The 22,175-nt window shown below is 42.0% G+C and overlaps 1 protein-coding gene across 2 annotated transcripts in view; it reads right to left on the bottom strand.

Annotated features, from left to right (window-relative positions):
• The window catches only part of ampd3a (adenosine monophosphate deaminase 3a), a 101,415-nt gene that overhangs the window by 54,250 nt on the left and 24,990 nt on the right, over window positions 1-22,175 (bottom strand). For both annotated transcript variants that reach the window (XM_060940835.1, XM_060940834.1), the window contains 6 exons: window positions 8,583-8,805; window positions 6,087-6,258; window positions 5,056-5,221; window positions 4,701-4,920; window positions 4,117-4,246; window positions 3,817-4,011 (listed from right to left, as the gene is read on the bottom strand). In XM_060940835.1, coding sequence (XP_060796818.1) covers window positions 3,817-4,011; window positions 4,117-4,246; window positions 4,701-4,920; window positions 5,056-5,221; window positions 6,087-6,258; window positions 8,583-8,805 — 1,106 coding nt within the window. The remainder of the gene's footprint in view (window positions 1-3,816; window positions 4,012-4,116; window positions 4,247-4,700; window positions 4,921-5,055; window positions 5,222-6,086; window positions 6,259-8,582; window positions 8,806-22,175) is intronic.

Raw genomic sequence — 22,175 nt, 5'->3', positions numbered from 1 at the left:
AATGAAAGTATTTCATGGTAGGAACGTATCTGTTTTTATTTTTTCAAGAATTATCGCATTTTTCACAAATTGCTCCTGTCATTTCGCCGGTTTGTTTGCATTCTAAGCGGAAATTATTTTGTCAGACGTTTTGTATAAAGTTTTTGTTTATCGAATTTGCAAAAAATAAAAATGCTCGGTTTCTCAAAATCCAGTGAATGTTGATAGAATAAAACAGTTATTCCACTCAACCTCGTCGTACATGGATTACAGCCGACTCGTCAGCCATCAGCTCATGTACAACTCGATTTCGTGGAATAACTGTTAAATGATAACGGAGACGAAGTCGAGGTTGTTATTCACCGATATTCATTGAGCCTGAAGCGGATAATTGTTTGAGTATAAATACACAGGTGATTATTTTTTTAAAAATTGTAATCATATTCAAAAAATTATTTATTTCAAACTTCAAAAGTGGCATACAAATGTAATAACATTGCAGCGCAGACTTGTGTCACTTATCTACGCCGAGTCACGTAAAATACTTTTGTTTTGAAATCGATAAAATAAATCGCAATCCCACCTTACCTTTGAATAGTTTTAGACCAAACTTCGGAGCATCTTCAGTGCTTTTAGGAACTGCGTTTTCTTCCATCGCTCGTAATTCTGCTTCACTTACGGTGACGACGCGGTCGGCCGCCGTTTTGCTTAGTCGCTCGAGGTGATTATCGAGAAATAGTCCGAATTTCTCGACCAGTCAGCATGCGTGATTTTCTGTAATCGCCTGCGTATTTATAGATTTAATTAAATGCTGTGGGATGAAACAAGATAAAAACTAAAAACAGTCTTCTCCACACCAGCCTCTATTTATTTCTCTTGAAGTTAAGAAGACAAAAACAAGGGGGCGTCGTGGCTCAGGTGGATAAGGCGCCATACCATAAATCCGTAGCCTAGTAAACTAGACCCACCCGCCTAGCGGCCAAAAATATTTTTTGCCTGCGAGTGGGTCTAGCCTCGCACCATATCAACAAAACACCCCGGGCATCAAATCGTGCCCGCCAATCACAACGTAAGGTTTTTGTTTGGATTCTTTGGGCGGGCTTTTGCAGGAGTGACGACAAGGCTGCACGACGCTGGAGAAAGCACAACAGGAAAGATGGCTACGGCTAGTGAACAGCGCACGTTTGACTCCGCTTTGGAATCAGTTTTAGAAGAATTAGACTTGGAGTTTTCGTTGAAACATGAGCAGGAAGAGGCTCTCCGCTTGTTCCTTTTCAAGAAGGACGTTTTCGCTGTTTTGCCGACCGGCTACGGCAAAAGTCTGATCTACCAGCTGGATCCGCTCGTAGCCAAAAGGATGGGGCTAGTTTGTGCAGTACGAAGAATTAATAAACAGCTTTGAAACATTACTTTTTGATTGTTTCTTATTTTCCCGTTATTTTAAATTTAAGGGAAATTATTTCACCAAACACCACTAAATAAAAACTCAAAAACAGTTTAAGCAAACCCTTGAAAAACACTTGAAAAAAAGAAGAGTGTATGTTAAGTACGTGGTACAGACTCCAAACTTGTGGTCATTATCTCCAAACTTCTTAATATCTAGAACCTGTTTATTAATTAATACGCATTTTGAAAAATTATTTATTTCAAGGCCTCCCCCACTGCTTTCTGTCGCTCTGACTACGTCACAGTCACTGTTGCGCTGATTGGTCAGGGCGTTGGCCTATACGCACAGAGACAGTTTGAAAGACAGCGGGTTGTTCCACCCCCACCCTTCGGAAATGTCTACGAGCGAGGCCAGACTACATATTCACATTTAGTCTGGCTTGCCAGGCTAATAAATCCGAGGACCCAGGTTCGATTCCGACCCGAGGTCATTTCCCGATCCCTCTCCATCTCTCTCTCCCACTCATTTCCTGTCTCTACACTGTCCTATCCAATAAAGGTGAAAAAAGCCAAAAAAAATCTTTAAAAAAAAAGAAGACAAAAACAAGAGACACACAAAAATCCCTGAAGGGCATGTGTCCATATAGGATTTTTTTTTTCTTTAGCAAGAAGGGGGGGGGATGCAATGCGTGAGTTTTGTTTCTATGAAACACATCATAGCACGGCATAGGCCATGGGCACAGCCATGGTTACAGAACTCTGCCCATGGGCAGCCTGAAGGTTAGAAAAGCAGCCTTGGGCCCAAACGGTCGCCGGTTTGATTCCTGGAACTGGCAGGAAAAATGTAAGAGGAGTTGAGTGAATGAACATCACTTTCCCTTCCCTCTGTATCATGGCTGAAGCGCCGTTGAGCAAGGCACCGAACCCCCAGCTGCTCCCTGGGCGCTGTAGCATCGCAGCCCACTGCTCTCTGTGTGTGTGCGCTCATTGCTCACTTGCTTCAGATGGGTTAACCCTCTGGGGTCGAGAGCTTCGCCGGTGAAGCTCGACAGGTTTGGAATGAGTAGGTCATGTATTTAAATATTTTCACGAGTTTATCATAACTTTACACTTCCGAATATTATTATAGTTTTTAAATGACCTAAATTAGATGAAACATAAAACTCGTCACCTTACTCGGTCATACCGGAGTCGGAGCGCTGAGCGCGCACTTACGCATTCGTAAAAGACTATTCACATGGTAACGGCGTGATGATCACTTTCACTCTTTCGATTGGTTTCTCTTTTGCAGTGGGAACGCCCACCGTAAACAGGATCAAATCTGTCAGCCATAGTTTAGGCTACGTGTTTGGAGGTAAAACTTGTTGTGAGATGGCGCACGGATTTTATGCGCTTCGGATGATTCAGGACAGCGATTCAATTCAATAATTATGATATTATGGGTGTCTGTGTACCGTACGTATGGATATGTGTATAATTATAGATGTGTGTATAACACAAGTATCTGTATATATGATTTGATTTGGTCGATATTATACCATGTTGGTATGTTTTCTTTTTTGTTTGTTGCTTTTGTTTTCTTTTGTATACGTTTGATTAGCGGTGGTATAGAGGGTTAGGATTTGATAAGTTATTTACTGCTTCCTAATCCTTTCCGAATATTATTATGTTACTGCCTTGTGGCTACGCTATTCTGTTTGTTTATGATGATGTTTTGGATTATTGCATTTTTTTTTATATCTTTCTTCTTTACTGTTCGGAATAAAGCAATCAATCAATTCATGATTCAGGACAGCGATTCAGTACAATCTTGAGACCTGCAACACTGATGATGAGCGATGCTTTTTTTTTTTTTTTAAAACACATCAACTCGAGTAAGCGTAAATATTTCTCCTATTTTGGGCGGCACGGTGGTGTAGTGGTTAGCACGGTCGCCTCATAGCAAGAAGGTTCTGGGTTCGAACCCAGCGGCTGGCGAGGGCCTTTCTGTGCGGAGTTTGCATGTTCTCCCCGTGTCTGCGTGGGTTTCCTCCGGGTGCTCCGGTTTCCCCCACAGTCCAAAGACATGCAGGTTAGGTTAATATGGGATGGCCTTGGGCTGAGGTGCCCTTGAGCGAGGCACCGAACTCCCAACTGCTCTTTCTGATGAGCAGATGGGTTGATACAGTACGTGTGCGCTGTTGTGCATACTGAGCAATTTTTCCAGAGTTAAAAGTATTTTCCTCAAAAACAGTTCATTTTGCTCGATTTTGAGTTTAGAAAGTAAAAGTTGGAGTGGGAGCAAAATTCGAGCGAGCGTGTAAAAGAGTTGGTTGTGGCTCTGAACTGAGTAGAATAGTACACGAGTTCATTTAAAAAAAAAATAACACAATCCAGGATTTTGTCTCTTCACCCAACCCTGTATGATACGATATCAATGCAACTTGCCAAGAGGCACCTGGAAGCGCTTACAGCATGGACGTCCAGCGAGTCCACAGTGAGGTCATAGGGGTCCATGTTGAGGTTGTCGAAGACCTGTTTGAGGGTCAGTCTCTCTCCGGCCTTCTCCAGCACCACACGCTCTGCGTCTGTCTTATAGGTGCTCTGGATGAAGTTAAGCAGATGTTTCTGGTTCATACAGGCTGCGGCGTGGATGTGTGTGTCTACCTGTGATCAGCCAATCACAAACCGGACAGATTTATGAATACCGAGTGGGGAAACTCCGACCAGCAGTGATACGACGTGATGAGTGGCATAAATACAAAGTCACACCTTCCTGACGTTGTAGAAATCTCGATGTGGGACCCCTTTGAGTTCTTTCAGCTCAGCCATTTCATTGAGCATCTCATGCAGGTAGAACTTCGAGCTCAGGAAGTTCAGTCTTCTGTGGCAGTACGTCTTCCTGGAACGAGAGATCAGCGAAATCGTGAGCGTGTGTTTTTGGTGCTGATCAGTTGATTCGATTTCCTTTAAAGGTACAGTCAGCGTTTTTAGCAGAATAGGCTAAAGCTAGTGTTTTTTAGAATTAACGTTTAAAAAAAAACAAATGCATGCTATGTCTTCAGTGTTCCTGTCAAAGCCACACCCTCAAAACACTCCAAGAGGTGGAGGGGGTTTTATTTGTTTTTTTTTTTAATTGATATGTACCATGATTAACAGGCATCATTCTAATTGGTTGGATGTTGGTGGTCCATAAAATGTATCGTTTTTCTCAATTTACAAAAAGCTTAGACTAATCACAAAAACCAAAGTTTGGGCAAAGTTGTCCAAACGCGAGGAGAATTTCACCAAATCTTACACACGGCGTTCTGAAATCTGAATCACTGACAGCACCTTTAACGCTAAAGCACACTCACGTGGGACCGTCTGCGATCATGGCCAGTACGTGGCTCATGTCGATGGCAAACGTCTCGAGGTCAGGGTACGGCAGACAGTGGGGTCTGTTCTCTTCGAGAGCCGCTGCATTCTCGTACACGTATATAATCCCGTCCCTCATTTTCAGCTTGTAGCTCAGGTTCTCCGGAATGTTCTCCATGCTGTAGGGATCCTCTCCTTCCTGAGGGCATGGGCAGATGTCTACACGGTGGATCGCCAAACGCAGCATGATGTGGGGGGGTGGGTAGGATAGGGAGGGGGGGGGAGAAAAAAAAAAAAATCAGACATGCTTCTAAACAAGTTTCATATCAACCGTGCACAATCACACACAGATACCTGGCAGGACTTCATCTTCCTCTCTCCACGTTAAATTCTCAGCACTCCGCAAGAACCTGGTGGTGGTCTGGGGGCAACGGTGGTACGCCAGCTTCGAGTATTTCTCCCGGATGAATAACGCCTTCAGAAGACTTTTCGCTGCTTGTTCGTAGTCTTCGACAGTGATCTAAAGCGGGTATATGATCATCATCATCTGGAAAAAGCTCTTCACTCTTCACCATACAGACGTTTAATGGTATAATCAGTGATTTTTATCGGAGGTTAGCTAAAGCTAGCTAAATACAGGCCATGTAGTCAGTGTTCCTTTCAAAGCCACACCCCCAAAAACACTACTGCGAATCCAAGAAGAGGAATTTTTCCAATTGACTGGCAGGTAGAGACCTTCTTGTTCTGATTGGTTGGATTTTATTGTCCACCTCATGCAAATTTACCCACAAAAGTCATCCTTTAATTAAATTTGATATATATAATAAGTGGCAAAGTTTGTTTGTTTGTCTTGAGCTAACATCGCCATTTCTCGACAGATTTTCACCAAATTTGGTAAGTAGGTATGGGGATGACCCGGAATTTTACAGATATAAACAAAATTCATGTACGGGCCTCAGGGAGGTCCCGGGGGGGCACAACGTCCACCCACCCAGTCCCTCAATGCCTTTCATGTTACATTTATCAACACAAACTCTCGACAGATCGTCACTAAACTTGGCACATAGGTACAGGACCGAGCCACAATTTGGCAGAACTCAGAAATTCCATATTTGGGGCCCAGGGGGTCCCCGGTGGGCCCCTGGATGGTGGATGTTTGGATTTTTGTTTTGTCTTGGGTTAACGTCACCATTTCTCAACGGATCTTCACCAAATTTGGCATGGAAGTCTGGGGGCAACCCAGAATTTTGCAAAACCCAGGCAACGCCGGGTAACCTGCTAGTAATTAATAAATAAACAAATAAGTAAATCACTGACCACACCTTTAAGACAATCCACTAATTAACCGTGAGTGAGTGAACAAAAGAAAGAACAAACAAACTCACCCCGGCACAGTAATCCCCACTGATGGTGACTCTCTGGTACTCAGGGAAGTTGTCCGGTACGGATGGACAAGTGAAGGACGGGACCACGAGCGGAGTGGGTGCAGGTCTTGCCCAGTCCACACAAGCAGGGTTTTGCATGGACTGAGATCGAATCATCTTCAAACTTTTCTTCCTGCATGTTCAAAGAGAAATGCCTCGTTTTTCTTGTTTTTTTTTTTTTTAAATAGTAATGTATTAATCACTAGCACCCCCTGCTGTCTTTAAAAAACTGAGTTTAACAAAAAGGGGTGTGGCTGAGCAGCTTTGCTTTGGCTGGTGAGGGCGGGACTAATTTCCAGGCTGGGAAAAAAGTGAACAGAATCCTGAAACAAGTGTTGCCAGGCAAAACAAACCTCGCCCAGCAGCACTTATTTTGCACCTATATGTTGATAATGGTAATATTTCTCAAATCATCAGCTGTCAGGGTATAGTCCTATGAAAATCCATGACCTTGAGTTTGACATTTCAAACTCATTCAAGGTCAAAGGTCATGGTGGCAAGTGAAAGCCCATATGGGACTTCTTATATGTTGATAACATATAACATCTGTCTACAATCAACCATTTTCAAGTTATAGCCCTTTGAAAACCCATGACCTTGAGTTGGACCTTTCAAGGTCACTCAAGGTCATAGATCATGGTGCCAAATGAAAGCCCATATGGCACGTCCTAGCAGTTGATAATGGTAAATGTCTGTCTACCATCAACCGTTTTCAAGTTACAGCCCTCTGAAAATATGTGACCTTCAGTTTGACCCTTAAAGCTCACTCAAGGTCAAAGATCATGGTGCCAAATGAAAGGCCATATGAGAGTTCCTACATGCTCATAATAGTAAACATCTTTGTATCGGCAACCGTTTTTGAGTTATAATGGAAAATGTTATTTTGACCGAAAGGTTGACCTTTCCAATGACCTTGACCTGATTACCCCCAAAATTTAATCAGGTAATCTACGGACTACTGCCCACCTATCCTGAGAATTTGAAGCCAATCGGTGCAACCGTCTAGTCGCTAGATTGTTAAGACAAACAAACAAACAAACCGCACCGATTACAATACTTCGCGCCGCGGGTGAGGTAATAAAGAAACTAGAGATCTACTGCATGGAAATTCTGCAGATCACGTTTTTTTCCTCAGGTTTCTTTAAAATGTTTCTGCGTTCCATTTGTTCTGGGAAGTCGGGATCTCAGAGTTCCCATTTGGAAATCTCAACTGGAACACCCGCCGAAGTCGGAGGAATTTCACCAACCCTGGCTTCAAAGTCCAAGATGGCCGCTCTGTGCATCAACAGCAGTGAAGGCTGTAGTAATCTACTTAATTACTCCACGAAATCGAGTTGTACGTGAGCTCCAAGCCGTATGCGACGAGATTGAGTGGAGTAACTGTTTTATTCGATCCACATTCACTGGATTTTGAGAAAAGGAGCATTTTGATTTTATGCAAATTCGATCGATAAAAACTTTATACAAAACGTCCGACAAACTCATTTCCGCCTTAGAATGTAAACAAACTGGCGAAATAACAGGAGCAATTTGTGAAAAATGCGATAATATACATTTTTCTCTTTTATCACTGTATACATCATTTGTTTATATATTCTCATAGTTTATCAGCAGCGATATTTTAACGTTTTTGTATTTGTGCAAGGGAAAATTGTCAGTTGGGACTATCCGTCCTGTAATTTTCGCCTGTCAATCAGCTTTGTATGGATTTATGACGAACTCTATGAAACTAAACTAATTCTTGAAAATTAAAAAAAATTAATTAAACAAAAAAAGATACGTTCTTGCTATCAAATACTTTTATTCCATATTTTGTTGCTTTTTTTTGTATTTTTTGGGGGTTTTGTTATCGAGTAGAGTTTTTATTTCATCCTCAGTTGGTTCAGCAATACGCTCCGCCTTTTTGTTTCTCTCTACTCACGGTATATTAGCTGATATCCTCATAGTAGAGTAGCCAATCAGAGCGCACGACTGCTCGTATCCACTGAATGTGGATAGAATAATGTTTATTCGCACTTCCGTACATGCAGTACTGTCCAACATCTCTCTGTAGACACGCTGCTCCAGTGCTTATGTGCAAAAGTACCATATAATGCCTCATCATCAACTGGTATTGCTAACAACAACTAATCTGGCTAGAACTGGTATTGCTAATTGCTCGTTTTGCTTTTTTATGACTTCTTGTACTGGAATGCACTCAGCCTGGGCGTGACGTGATTCTCAACTCCGACTTCCGAGGTTAATGGAACGTAGAATTATTGTCGTGACCAGTTTAGAAACATTTTAACAAATTGCGGATTGCACCTTTAATCGTTTATAATTGAATCGGTTTACAAATCTACATCCCTGTGTTTTATCTGAAGCCTAGAGCAGGAGTGATTTTTATTTTTTTTTAAAAATATATCCTGTTGTAAATGACAGTAAAGTTCTCCCAGGTTGTTCTGTGTTCACGCTGACCTCTTGGCCGTCTCCTCGGACTGCTGCTCGGCCAGCTCCCGGAGGAGCTCCCTGTCTATGGCCTGCTGAAGGCCGATGGGACAGTCTTCAGGCACGGTATACATGGAGATGGCGTCTTTATTCTCCTCCTCCTTTAGCGCAGAGGCGTACACCTTCTCGGCCAGCAGGCGCACCTCCTCATCCACGTCACTCAGCGTGACCTTGGGGAACTGCCGAGGCATTTCTGCAGAAACACAACAAACTCTGGTCACATACCTGAGCTCGAGCTGTGCCAAAGGATTGCAGATGGCTGTTACACTCAAAATGGAAGTGTGGTTCTGTAATTTGAGTTAAATCTATATTCTTGATTATCGAGAAGAAGTGACAATACAGCTCTATTCATCGCCACCTCTTATGTCACTTATGACGCATTCCTTTGGATGATTTCTTTTGCGTGTGATAAAAAGGGCCGCCAGGAGGCCTCTCGGTCACTGCCATGCTCGTAATCACCCTTGTCATCTGAACAGATGCTGAGATATATATGATGACTCCTATCAACACGATGGCTGGAAATAGCCCTGGATTGCCCGGTGTGTTTTGGCACTACACTCTTCAGGAAACTGGTTAGTGGGTCACAGAAATGCTGATCTATAATTACGCATGTGTATAAGTCCGCGATGATAACGTAAACACGTCAATAAGAGTGAGGGGAAACCACCCTAAAGACGGGAGGGCTAAACATTAATAACCATTAGAGGTGTTTTACTGGAATGACAAACAATGGCACAATTCCCTAAACTTGTGTTAAAAGGAATCTGGGGGCTGGAACGTGAATGGAGATTTTGTAGAAAAATATAATAAACCTATTTGCAATTGAGTGATTCCACGCTTATGGGTACTGAAATGGGGACATGAACTTATTTTTAAAAATTCACCTAAAACCATTTCTTTTTTTACCATCAGGTCACAAAACATGTAATCTTTAATGAATGATATGTTAAAAGATAACTTTAATTTTCTGAGATGTAATAAAAACATATTTATATGCCAAAGTCAGAACGTAACAGAAGTGTTGTGGACATATATATTCTCAATTTTAACAATGTAGAATTACTTTTTGAAACTTAGGAAGGTGATGTTTTAGCAAATATAATTAATAAACATGTGTAGTAGAATAAACATACACATTCTTTCAATAAGATTAACATGGTATATAGCTAGACTGTAATTAATTTGTAACAGACGCGAGATGGACAATCGTAACAGAAGTAATGGAACAGACATCATTTTGGAACTCATAGGCTTGACTTTGGCATATAAATATGTTTTTATTACATCTCAGAAAATTAAAGTTATCTTTTAACATATCATTCATTAAAGATTACATGTTTTGTGACCTGATGGTAAAAAAAGAAATGGTTTTAGGTGAATAAGTTCATGTCCCCATTTCAGTATCCATAAGCGTGGAATCACTCAATTAAAAAAAAACAAATGCAAAAAAAAAAAATGTAATTCAACTCACATTCCTATTCCTACTACTAAGAAGAAGAAGAAGGATGGAGGAAGAGGGTTGAAGAGCTTCAAAGAAGCATACGACGACACCAAAGTGAGAGTAGCATGCTACGTGGCAACATCAACAAACGAGTGGATACGAACAGCGTGGAAAAACGAATATCGCAAGGAACAGACATCCATAAAGAGAGAAGCAGAGGAAGCAATGCGTAAAGTGCGGAAGGAAGCTGAATTTGAAATTGGAAGGTGTACGAGTCAACAATGACAGATACGATAATTGGAGTGGTATTGAGCAAGTTCAAGAAGAACATCAAAGAAGGAACAAAGAACAGACTGCAAAAAATGAAAATCTAAGGACGTTTATTTGTCTATTTTCAAGTCAAAACATCTAGCCACCCTTATTATAAGACATAATTGCCCAACAAGCAAAACCTCATTTAGCTAGAAAGGCTAGTTTTTAGACAGTCCATCTTGAAAATCTTGTATAGACAAAATGTCTTGAAAAAGTCTTATCTGGAGCACCTTTGAAAATAAAACAAGTTTTTTTTTAAAACAAGTAAGTACATTTTGGACATTTGTCAAATGCGGTTCATCTTGTTTCAAGAAAAAAAAACTACGCTTGTTTTGGGAATAAATGAACTTTACTGAAATCTTTGAATCTTTCATTCCAATTCAACTCCACCTTACAGATCCTAAGTTTACTGCGACTGTTTTCTCAGTCACTCAGATTGAGCTGCTTCTAGATGCTGTACAGACTCTAGACCAGACAAGTGCCTTCAAAAAGGCTATGAGTGAGTGGAGGGCGTTTTAGTGAGGTCTTTTTGGAATGCTGTGAGTTAAGTTCAGTGGGTTTTTTGTTTTGTTTGGTTGATCTTTTTTGTGCCTGATCTTGTAAACCCGTCGTACACATGAATAGTCAGTGCCCCCAAAATGCACTGTTGCTTTGGCGTTGTGTAAGCACTGTAAGTCAAAATGCGTAGACTTTTTTTTTTTTCTTTGGTGCCTGAGGTCCTGGGGAAGTGGAATCTTAAGAGATGTTTTAATGTTTGAATGTTGAAATGGGGAAAAAATAAAAAATAAACTTGTTGCAACGCTACACGTGTCGTCAACTTGATTCAAGATAGTCTCTGGTCTCATATCTAGAGTATTTTACTAATTACAGGTCACAAAAGGAGAATCTTTTAAGCTAGCATTGCTTAGTTGTAGAATTTAACAATCCTAATATTAGTATATTTATCTTAAATTCAGTTTTTACTGCTAAGACTTTGTCATGAATTTAAGTGAAATACCCTTAAAATGAAATAAATAAAAATGACTTGAACGGCTAAATGTAAGTACAATCTTGTTATAAGAACTATTTTGATTATTTTGAGTTCATCAGATCTCGCATAATAAGTTTCCCAATCTTATTTTGGAATTATTTAATCTAAAAACAGGTTAGATTTTTCATCTTACTTTAAGAAATCTTACCAAGTCAAATTTGACTAGTTCCATTGGCAGATTTTTTTCACCTGATTCAAGCAAATATGCTTTGTTTTAATCTTTTATTTCTTATTTTTGAAAGGCCATTTTTTGCAGTGCAACAAAATGGAAAGTTTGGCAAAGAAAAAAAAAAAAAAAGAGTGAAATACCATCAGGATACGACGAAGACCACTACAGATGGCTGAAATGCAATACGGATCCAAGAAAGACAGCATCGACCTTTTGTGTCTAACTGCGTCACTGGTGATTGCAAATAACTGAAAAGCTGCAATCACCGGTGACACAGACAGACAATTTCAACACAATGCCAGAATTTTGTTTGATTGATTACGAGACTCTTGAAAAAAACTGTACAAAATCTCAGTTCCTCAACATCTGAATTGGACATTCTGCCCACCAACTTTTTTAAGTCTGTTCTTCACCTCATAATTACAGATGTGCTTCCGATCATAAATACATCCCTAGAGACTGGCATTGTTCCTGCGTCCCTGAAAAAAGCCGTTGTAAAGCCCCTACTTAAAAAGAATAATCTGGATGCTTCAGTATTGAACAACTACAGGCCGATATCAAATCTACCATTCATCGGGAAAATCCTTGAAAAAAATTGTCTTCAATCAATTAACTGCCTTCTTGATATCAAACAGCTGCTTTGCTAACTTTCAGTCAGGATTTCGTGCCAATCATAGCACTGAAAAAGCGCTGATTAAAGTTATAAATGACATACGTCTTAATACTGATGCAGGCAAAACATCGGTCCTGGTATTACTGGACCTCAGTGCAGCTTTTGATACTGTTGATCACAACATACTGCTATATCGACTTGAACACTGGGTTGGGTTGACTGGTAAAGTTATCAATTGGTTAAAATCATACTTAAAAGATAGAAGCTTCTTTGTTACCATGGGAAATTGTACCTCAACATCAATGTCCTTGACCTGTGGTGTCCCCCAGGGGTCGATCCTTGGACCATTACTATTCAACCTTTATATGCTCCCACTTGGACAAATTATCAAGAACAACTCAATTTTATATCACTGCTGTGCAGATGACACCCAAATTTATTTTGCTCTATCACCTAATGATTATACCCCCCTTGAATGTCTCTACCAGTGTATCGATCAAATCAACAACTGGATGTCACAAAATTTTCTTCAGCTGAACACAGATAAAACAGAAGTAATTCTATTTGGGGAAAAAAGATGAAAGACTCAGGATTACCACTATTCTTGACACAAAGGGGATTAAAACAAAAGATATGGTTAAAAATCTTGGTGTTTTCATTGACAGCGAGCTAAACTTTGACAGTCACATGAAAGCAATCACTAAATCGGCATTTTATCACCTAAAAAACATTTCCAAACTAAGAAGACTTATGTCAAAAAATGATCTGGAAAAACTTATACATGCCTTCATCTCTAGTAGGGTTGATTACTGCAATGGCCTTTTCACAGGCCTGCCAAAAAAGACCATCAAACGACTTCAGCTGGTTCAAAATGCAGCGGCGAGGGTTCTCACATGAACAAAAAGAACAGAGCACATTACTCTAATTCTAAGGTCCCTTCACTGGCTTCCAGTAAGCTACAGAATTGACTTTAAAGCATTGCTGCTGGTGTACAAATCTCTAAATGGTACAGGGCCCAATTAGCTCTCTGATATGTTGCAGTGGCCTAACCCAATCAGATCTACCAGATCGCAGCAGCAAAATTTACTGGTAAAACCCGTTGTTAAAACAGTGTGGTGAAGCAGCTTTTAGCTCCTATGCAGTACAGCTATGGAACCAACTGCCAGAGGACATCAGAAATGCTCCTGCTGTTGGCAGCTTCAAATCTAGACTAAAGACCAAGCTGTTCTCAGATGCTTTCTGCTAACTCATCTCATTATCTCTAGCTGCTTTATCCTGTTCTACAGGGTCGCAGGCAAGCTGGAGCCTATCCCAGCTGACTATGGGCGAAAGGCGGGGTACACCCTGGACAAGTCACCAGGTCATCACAGGGCTGACACATAGACACAGACAACCATTCACACTCACATTCACACCTACGGTCAATTTAGAGTCACCAGTTAACCTAACCTGCATGTCTTTGGACTGTGGGGGAAACCGGAGCACCCGGAGGAAACCCACGCGGACATGGGGAGAACATGCAAACTCCGCACAGAAAGGCCCTCGCTGGCCACGGGGCTCGAACCCGGACCTTCTTGCTGTGAGGCAACAGCGCTAACCACTACACCACCGTGCCGCCCCTGATGTAATTTTATTTTTTATTGTTTACTGTTTTGCCTTTATCTCTGTAAAGCACATTGAACTGCCACGGTGTATGAAATGCGCTATATAAATAAACTTGCCTTGCGTCCAAGAGCAAATGGTGGAAACAAGAGCGTGGAAGAAGCTAGGAGGACTTGATCAAGAGAACTGCAGATTACATGGCACACACAAGGAGCGAGAGTTCAGCATCTGCTCGCAGGATGCCAACAGCTTGCTGGAACGGAGTATGTCCGGAGGCAGGACAACGCATTGAAAGTACTGGCAGTTCAAATGGTGCATCGTCACCAGAAGAAACGGAATGGTTTAAAGAACGATGGGAGAAAGGAGAAGTCATTGAAAGCAACGGAAAGAAAATGTACTGGGATCGGGAGCACAGAATGAGAACGAATTGTACAGCAGGACGAACAGATTTGACGCTAGAGGATACGGAAAAGAAAACAATATACTTGTACGTCATGGATATGGCGTGTGAGAAACGAATCCGACAAGAACAAGAAACGAAATGGAAAAATAGGAAAATACCAACAGCTACAGCGCCCTCCACAATTATTGGCACCCCTTGTTAAGATATGTTCTTAGGCTTCTAATAATTTTTTTTTTATATATAATATAGGACAACAATGCAAAAAAAATCCAACCTTTAATTCAAGTGCATTTATTCAGTGGGGAAAAAAATCCCACATTAAGAAATAATTCTTTTACATGAAATCATGTGTGCCACAATTATTGGCACCCCTGATGTTAATACTTTGTACAACTCCCTTTTGCCAACAAGACAGCACTTAATATTCTCCTATAACATTTCACAAAATGGAAGAATACAGAGAGAGGGATATTCGACCATTCCTCTTTGCACAATCTCTCTAAATCATCCAGAGTCCTGGGTCCTCTCCTATGCACTCTCCTCTTCAGCTCACCCCACAGGTTTTCAATTGGGTTGAGATCTGGGGACTGAGATGGCCATGGGAGGAGCTGGATTTTGTGTCTGGTGAACCATTTTTGTGTAGATTTGGTCACATGTTTAGGGTCATTATCTTGCTGAAAGACCCAGTGACGACCCATCTTCAGCTTTCGGGCAGAGGCCACCAGATTTTGATTTAAAATGTCCTGGTATTTCAAAGAGTTCATGATGCTATGCACCCTAACAAGGTTCCCGGGGCCTTTGGAAGAGAAACAGGCCCACAGCATCACTGATCCTCCCCCATACTTCACAGTGGGCATGAGGTGCTTTTCCGCATACTCATCTTTTGTGTTACGCCAACAGCGTTTGTTGCCAAAAAGCTCTATCTTGGTCTCATCTGACCAAAGCGCACAGTCCCAGTTGAAGTCCCAGTACCGCTTAGCGAACTCCAGATGTTTACGTTTATGCTTCTAAGTGAGAAAAGGCTTTTTCCGTGCATGCCTCCCAAACAGCTTGTTGGCATGCAGATAGCGCCTGATGGTTGTTATGGAGACTTTGTGACCCCAAGATGCTACTCTTTGATGCAATTCTCTAACAGTGAGCTTTGGAGAACTTTTTACTTCTCTTCCCATCCTCCTCACTGTGCGTTGTGGCAAGATAAACTTGCATCCTCATCCAGGCTTGTTTGCCACTGTTCCAGTTGTTTTAAACTTCTTGATGATTCCTCTGACTGTAGATACGGGCCGGTGTAGGCGAGTGGCTATTTTCTTGTAGCCATTGCCTGACTTATGAAGGTCAACACACATCTGCCTTACTTGAATAGTGTGTTCTCTTGTCTTTCCCATGTTGAAGAGTGGATAAGAGAAATAGACCTCTGTGTCACATCATATTTCTACCCCAGGGAAACAGGATGTGATGAATTACTAATTAAAGGTTCCTAGATACTCTGATCAACTTTATAAACTACAGTAGAAACAACAGAAATGCTTCAATTACATTTATTTTCTAGGAATTGTTATGGGTGCCAATAATTGTGGAACAGGTGATTTTATGAAAAATAATTATTTCTTAGTCAGGGATATATTTTTTTTTTTATTTACTTGAGTTAAGGGTTACATTTTTCTACAATTTTCAGTGTGAGATTATGCTTCTGCAATAAAAATTGAATTTATTTTAAGGCTTTTAACACATCTTAACCAGTGGTGCCAATAATTGTGGAGGGCGTTGTATGTTTTGAAATACGAGAAAGACGAGAAGAATTTAAAGTTAGTGATCCCTGTGCTAATCGGGTGTTTAGAAGGAGGAATAAAACAACTGAAAGACGATATTAAAGAACTGTTTGAGGATGAAAATGTAATAGAAAAACGCTGCAACAAAACACAAGACAATAATATGGGAAAGTGAAATGATAGAGTTCTATTTTAAGACTAGTCGGTACAGTCCCTTGCGGAGTGCGTCTGCCTGAGCTAACGCTAGTGGAGACAGGCGTGCAAGCTGAGGGTCTCCAGGTGGGTGCCCGAATGGTATTTGGGTGGAGTATGGAGGAATAATGCTTCATTGGGGTCATCAGGTGGGCACCATCCTTCTTAGGTGTTTCGATGATGGGCCCACAACACCTCCAGAGGGCTCATCGGCGACATCTGGCGTCCCAGGTCCGCCCCCCTCTGCTTTAACCCTCACTATTCACCCTAATGGAGCGGCTGTTATGTGATGTCTCTCCTCTTAATCCAGAGCCACGGACTGGCCTGTTCGGTGGCATTGGAAAGGGCTTTGATGGCTTGCCGTTGGGCTTGACCTCTGACTCCCATGTCCTTAAGCAGCCTGGTGGTTGACTTACCAAAAAAACCTCTACAGCCGACCTCAACTGGGCAGACCCAAGCCTTCCAGTCATGTTGCTCAGCATCGGCTGCCAGCCCGACATACTTCAAGCTTTTGCGTTCATATGCCTCTTCCATAGCATAGGCACGGTCAGCTCTGTTATGTAAACAGAGGAGGACCAAAGCATGAGGTCTGGTCTGAGATTTGTTGCAGCGATCTCAGCTGGGAAGCAGAGCCACTGGTCCACCGATGGCTTCCAGTCTCGCGCTCCACCTAGCTGGCCGCTGTATGGGCTTTGTCATGCTTCGCTCCTGCACTGACAAATTCTATCGCAGATGAGTGATAGGCTGATGAAGGAGCAGGTAGGGCATTGATGGATGTCCGCCTGGTCTCCAGCGTTGATGCAAGGCACTTCAGCACCTGGTCGTGTCACCAGAAAAACTATATCTGGCCTGATCGAGTGAAAATATTTGAGTTTCGCACATAGCTACCAAATCTTGTTAGCCATTGGCCTTTCCTCTTTCCCCCTTTTTTAGGGAAAGAGCATTGGCCGAATAAACAATAGCTTTGTATAGATAATAGATTTTATTTTTTTCGCGGTCCAGTTTCCATCAAATCCTGCGCTCTGATTGGCTGGCAAGTGGGTCCGTATCCTACGATACGGGCCCCAGTTATGGACCCCGGTTACGGACCTCTGGCGACTCGCTCATTCACAACAACAACAAACATAGTAGCATTTTTTGTCAACATTTACCTTTTTTATAAGATTTATTTATAAGATTATCAAAAATCTTATACATTTTTGCCAGCATTTCTCAGGAGAATAGCATTAATTTTACAACATGGATAGTGATAACGACAGTCTTCACAGCGAAAGCGAGTTTTACTACCCTGAGGAAGAAGAAATAAAAGAAAACATTTCAGGAGAAAGCTAAAAACTTCTAACTTGCTAACGCCGAGCAAAAACATGGCTGAATTCTGAATGACTCAATTTTGTACAAATAGGGGACTACACAGGCGGCAAAATGTATTTTTTTTCCTGCCATGGAAGTGCACTTGTATACCGAGGAGGAAGCCGTTTGCATTACAGCCGTGAATGAGGATTCAAAATGGCGGCTCGGTTCAGTTTTCCCTTTCGGGTGCTCTCGTTTTCTGTTAGAATTTGGTAAAGAAAAAAATAAATATATTATTTACCAGCTTAAGGTCGGTCCGTATGGTGAAATACCGTGACCTCGGCCTTGAATACTGACCTCGGCCCAGAGGGCCTCGCTCAGTACTTTCAAGAGCTCGGTCACGGTATTTCACCATACGGACCTCCCAGCTGGTATTACTAAAAATGTAAAATTTCACACACAAGAGCCCTATGGTGAAGTTTTGAAACATTTTGGGGTTTTTTGTTGCTTCTTTTTTAAATATTGAATCTTTATCTAGTCTCTAGCCCTTTTTCCTTTTTTACACGGACACTTGGTAATATTGGCGTAAAGGCGGCACCTCGGTATTCCAGCTTTAGTGATTTACAGTGAGCTAAATAAAGCCGCATGAAGCTGCACCAGTGTGTTTTTTTACATTGTGAGCCAGCGTTCTGTAACTAGAAGTGTGACGTGTCACAACGGAGCGTCGGTGTCCAGGGAGACATGTCTACACATCGTATATATATATGAACACCCCAGGCAGACCGGCACTGCTTTACAAACAACAGCAGGTGAACTGAGAGTCGAGGTGCTTTTGTTAGTCGTCACATTTATACCACTCTTCAAACACAAGCGAAGTTACTGAGCATCATATGAACATGTGATCTAACTAGTGGTTAGCACTGTTGCCTCACAGCAAGAAGGTTCTGGGTTCAAGCCCGGGGGCCTTTCTGTGCGGAGTTCGCATGTTCTCCCCGTGTCTGCGTGGGTTTCCTCCGGGTGCTCCGGTTTCCCCCACAGTCCAAAGACATGCAGGTTAGGTTAACTGGTGGCTCTAAATTGACCGTAGGTGTGAATGTGAATGGTTGTTTGTCGCTATGTTTCAGCCCTGTGAGATATTTTATATATACACACAGTACCAGTCAAAAGTTTGGAAACGCCCTCTAATTCAGTGGTTTTTCATTATTTTAAAATTTTCTGAATTGTAGATTAATACTAAAGTCATCGACATTATGAAGAAATATATATGGAATTATCTGGTAAACAAAAAAAAGTGTTAATCAAACCAGAATACGTTTTATATTTTAGATTCTTCAAAGTAGGCACCTTTTGCTTAGATGACAGCTTTGCACATCTTGGCATTTTCTCAGTCAGCTTTACGAGGTAGTCACCTGGAATGGCTTTCAGTTTACAGCTGTGCCTTGTCAAGAGTTAATTTCTTGAGTTTCTTGACCTCTTAAAGTGCCATTCCACCACTGGATGTATTCTTTGGCATAAAATACGACAACATATATAAACGGTATCACTAGATAGAGAAATCTTTTAGCTTCAAAATGATATATCAAACATAATTTTTTGACAACGACAAGTATAGTAATTTTGCGACCAAAGTCACCTACCCTTTTAATTTCCGTGCGGTAGTGAAACGTGATGTCATCGGCAGGTTCCCCTTCTTGTGTACCACGTGTCGGTGTTCTGTAAAGTTATCCCACCTCTTGGATTTGTCCTACCAAGCCTACTGCGCATGCGCGAAGCCTACTGCGCATGCGCAGAACACATGACGCCATTACAATTAGCAAGTTCTCATGCAGACCGTTTTATTATTCACAACAAGTCATTACAAATTATTTGACTCGGCCAAAGACTCGACCAATACGCACAAAACATAAAAATCGGCAAATGCGTGAAATACTCACTGATTTTCTATCAGCCCAGCTGATCGGTAGGACAAAACTACTGTTGAATTTTCCTACCCTCCTGGATTTCGCGCATGCGCAGTAGGCGATTTCACGCATACGCAGTAGGCTTGGTAGGACAAATCCAAGAGGTAGGATATGTCACGTGGTACACAAGAAGGGGAACCTGCCGATGACATCACGTTTCACTACCGCGCGGAAATTAAAAGGGTAGGTGACTTTGGTCGCAAAATTAATATACTTGTCGTTGTCAAAAAATGATGTTTGATATATCATTTTGAAGCTAAAAGATTTCTCTGTCTAGTGATACCATTTATACATGTTGTATTTTATGCCAAAGAATACATCCAATGGTGGAATGGCACTTTAATGTGTTTGAGACCATCAGTTGTGTTGTGAAGAGGTAGAGTTGGTATACAGTGAATGGCCCTATTTGAGGACTGTTCTAATCCATATTATGCCAAGAACTACTCAACTAAGTAAAGAAAAACGACAGCCCATCATTACTTTAAGAAATGAAGGTCAGTCAGTCCGAAAAATTTCAAGAACTTTGAAAGTATCCCCAGGTGCAGTCACAAAGACCATCAAACGTTATGATGAAACTGGCTCTCATCAGGACCGCCCCAGGAAAGGAAGACCTAGGGTTACCTCTGTTGCACAGGATAAGTTCATCAGAGTTACCAGACTCAGAAACCGCAAGTTAACAGCACCCCAGATAAGAGCCCACCTAAATGCTTCACAGAGTTCAAGTAGCACACACGTCAACATCATCAACTGCTCAGAGAAGACTGCGTGAATCTGGACTTTATGGTCGAATTGCTGCAAAGAAGCCACTTCTAAGGACGAACAACAAGAGGAAGAGAATAGCTTGGGCCAAGGAACACAAGGAATGGACATTAGACCAGTGGAAATCTGTCCTTCGGTCTGATGAGTCCAAATTTGAGATTTTTGGTTCCAATCGCCATGTCTTTGTAAGATGCAGAAAAGGTGAGTGGATGGTTCCGACATGTGCGGTTCCCACAGTGAAGTATGGAGGAGGAAGTGTGATGGTATGGGGGTGCTTTGCTGGTGACACTGTTGGCGATTTATTCAAAATCGAAGGCACACTTAACCAGCATGGCTACCACAGCATTCTGCAGCGACATGCCATCCCATCTGGTTTGCGCTTAGTGGGCCCATCATTTGTCTTTCAACAGGACAAATGACCCAAAACACACCTCTAGGCTATGTAAGGGCCATTTGACCAAGAAAGAGGGTGATGGAGTGCTTCGTCAGATGACGTGGCCTCCACAATCACCTGATCTAAACCCAAATGAGATGGTTTGGGATGAGTTGGACCGCAGAGTGAAGGCAAAGCAGCCAACGAGTGCTCAGCACCTCTGGGAACTCCTTCAAGACTGTTGGAAAACCATTTCGAGTGATGACCTCATGAAGCTGATTGAGAGAATGTCAAGAGTGTGTAAAGCTTTCATCAAAGCAAAAGGTGCCTACTTTGAAGAATCTAAAATCTAAAACATATTTCGGCTTGATTAACATTTTAAAGTTTACTAAATGATTCCTTACGTGTTGCTGCATAGTCTGGATGACTTCAGTATTAATTTACAATGTAGGAAAAAAATTTAAAAATAAAAAACATCGAATTTGAAGGCGTTTCCAAGCTTTTGACTGGTCCTGTAAAAACTGCACTCAAAACTATGACACAGACAGACAGAGACAGAGAGAGGGGTACGGAGAAAGAGTGGAGCGAAGAGACTCATGCAAGCAACATGTTTGTGGATCAGAATCATGTTGGAGGAGAAAGTGATTTGAGGCAGAAAGGCTTGTGGACCTCAGACACTGTAGACGGAGACGTTTGAACGCGTGCTGGTCTCAGAAAGTAGAATGTTGAGGTCAAAAAAAGCCGTCAGAGATGCAGCTTTGGGACCAAAAGGTTGCCGGTTCAATTCCCTAGACCAGCAGGAATAGCTGAAGTGCCCTGGAGCAAGGCACCAAACCCCCAACTGCTCCTCAGGCTGCTCCGGGTATGTAGTATGTCGCTCTGGATAAGAGCGTCTGCTAAATGCCTGTAAGTGTAATGTAAAACCATCACACCCCTGTCCCGCCGTGCCGCCCATCCCTTTTACACAGACTCGATTCCGGTTCTATTCCTACCAAATCGCTCTGGCTTAGAGGCAGAAGGACGCAGACACACACACCCTGTTCTGCATTCGTACGTTTTATACAGAACGTGAAGTGGAATAAAAGGTGTCAGATTCCCGCCTTGGAGACGATGTGTAAAAGGGGCTTCGGAAGCAAATCGTAGAGAACTTTCTACAAATCTGTGGCCGGCTTTCAATTAGGCTTGTAAAGTTAATCGAGAGAAAGAGAGCGCGTAAGAGAGAACGAACGCACACAACGTGATACCCGTTTTACCATGTTTATGCTGAGAGTTATCTTCATGCCGTGATTCGATGTGCACGCAGCAAAGCCGTTCAGCTCCTCAGCACCATATGTGAATTAAACCAGGGTGGGGTAGGAGAGAAACCCGCTAAACCCCCCTCCTGTTCCAACGGATCTGGTAACAGTTCTTGTTATGATCTCAGGCTCTGGTGTCGTTTCTCACGCAGAAATGTCAAGGTTTGCATTCCTCCCAGACCTGTTAAGCAGCACGCATTCCTGACGTTCCCATGTTGAGCGCAGCGCAGCACGGCACCTCACTCGCTCAACAGCTGCGTGTCCCAAACCAGCACACACCATAACAACAACAACAAAAAGCGCCTGTATGCGCACCAGGCTCATGTGTATAATTCGCCACAATTCTTCCAATGGCAT

Source organism: Neoarius graeffei, chromosome 15, assembly GCF_027579695.1.
Source record: "Neoarius graeffei isolate fNeoGra1 chromosome 15, fNeoGra1.pri, whole genome shotgun sequence".
Lineage (NCBI taxonomy): Eukaryota > Metazoa > Chordata > Actinopteri > Siluriformes > Ariidae > Neoarius > Neoarius graeffei.
Note: the sequence above shows the minus strand (reverse complement) of the source record. Positions and strands in the feature narration are given on the sequence as shown.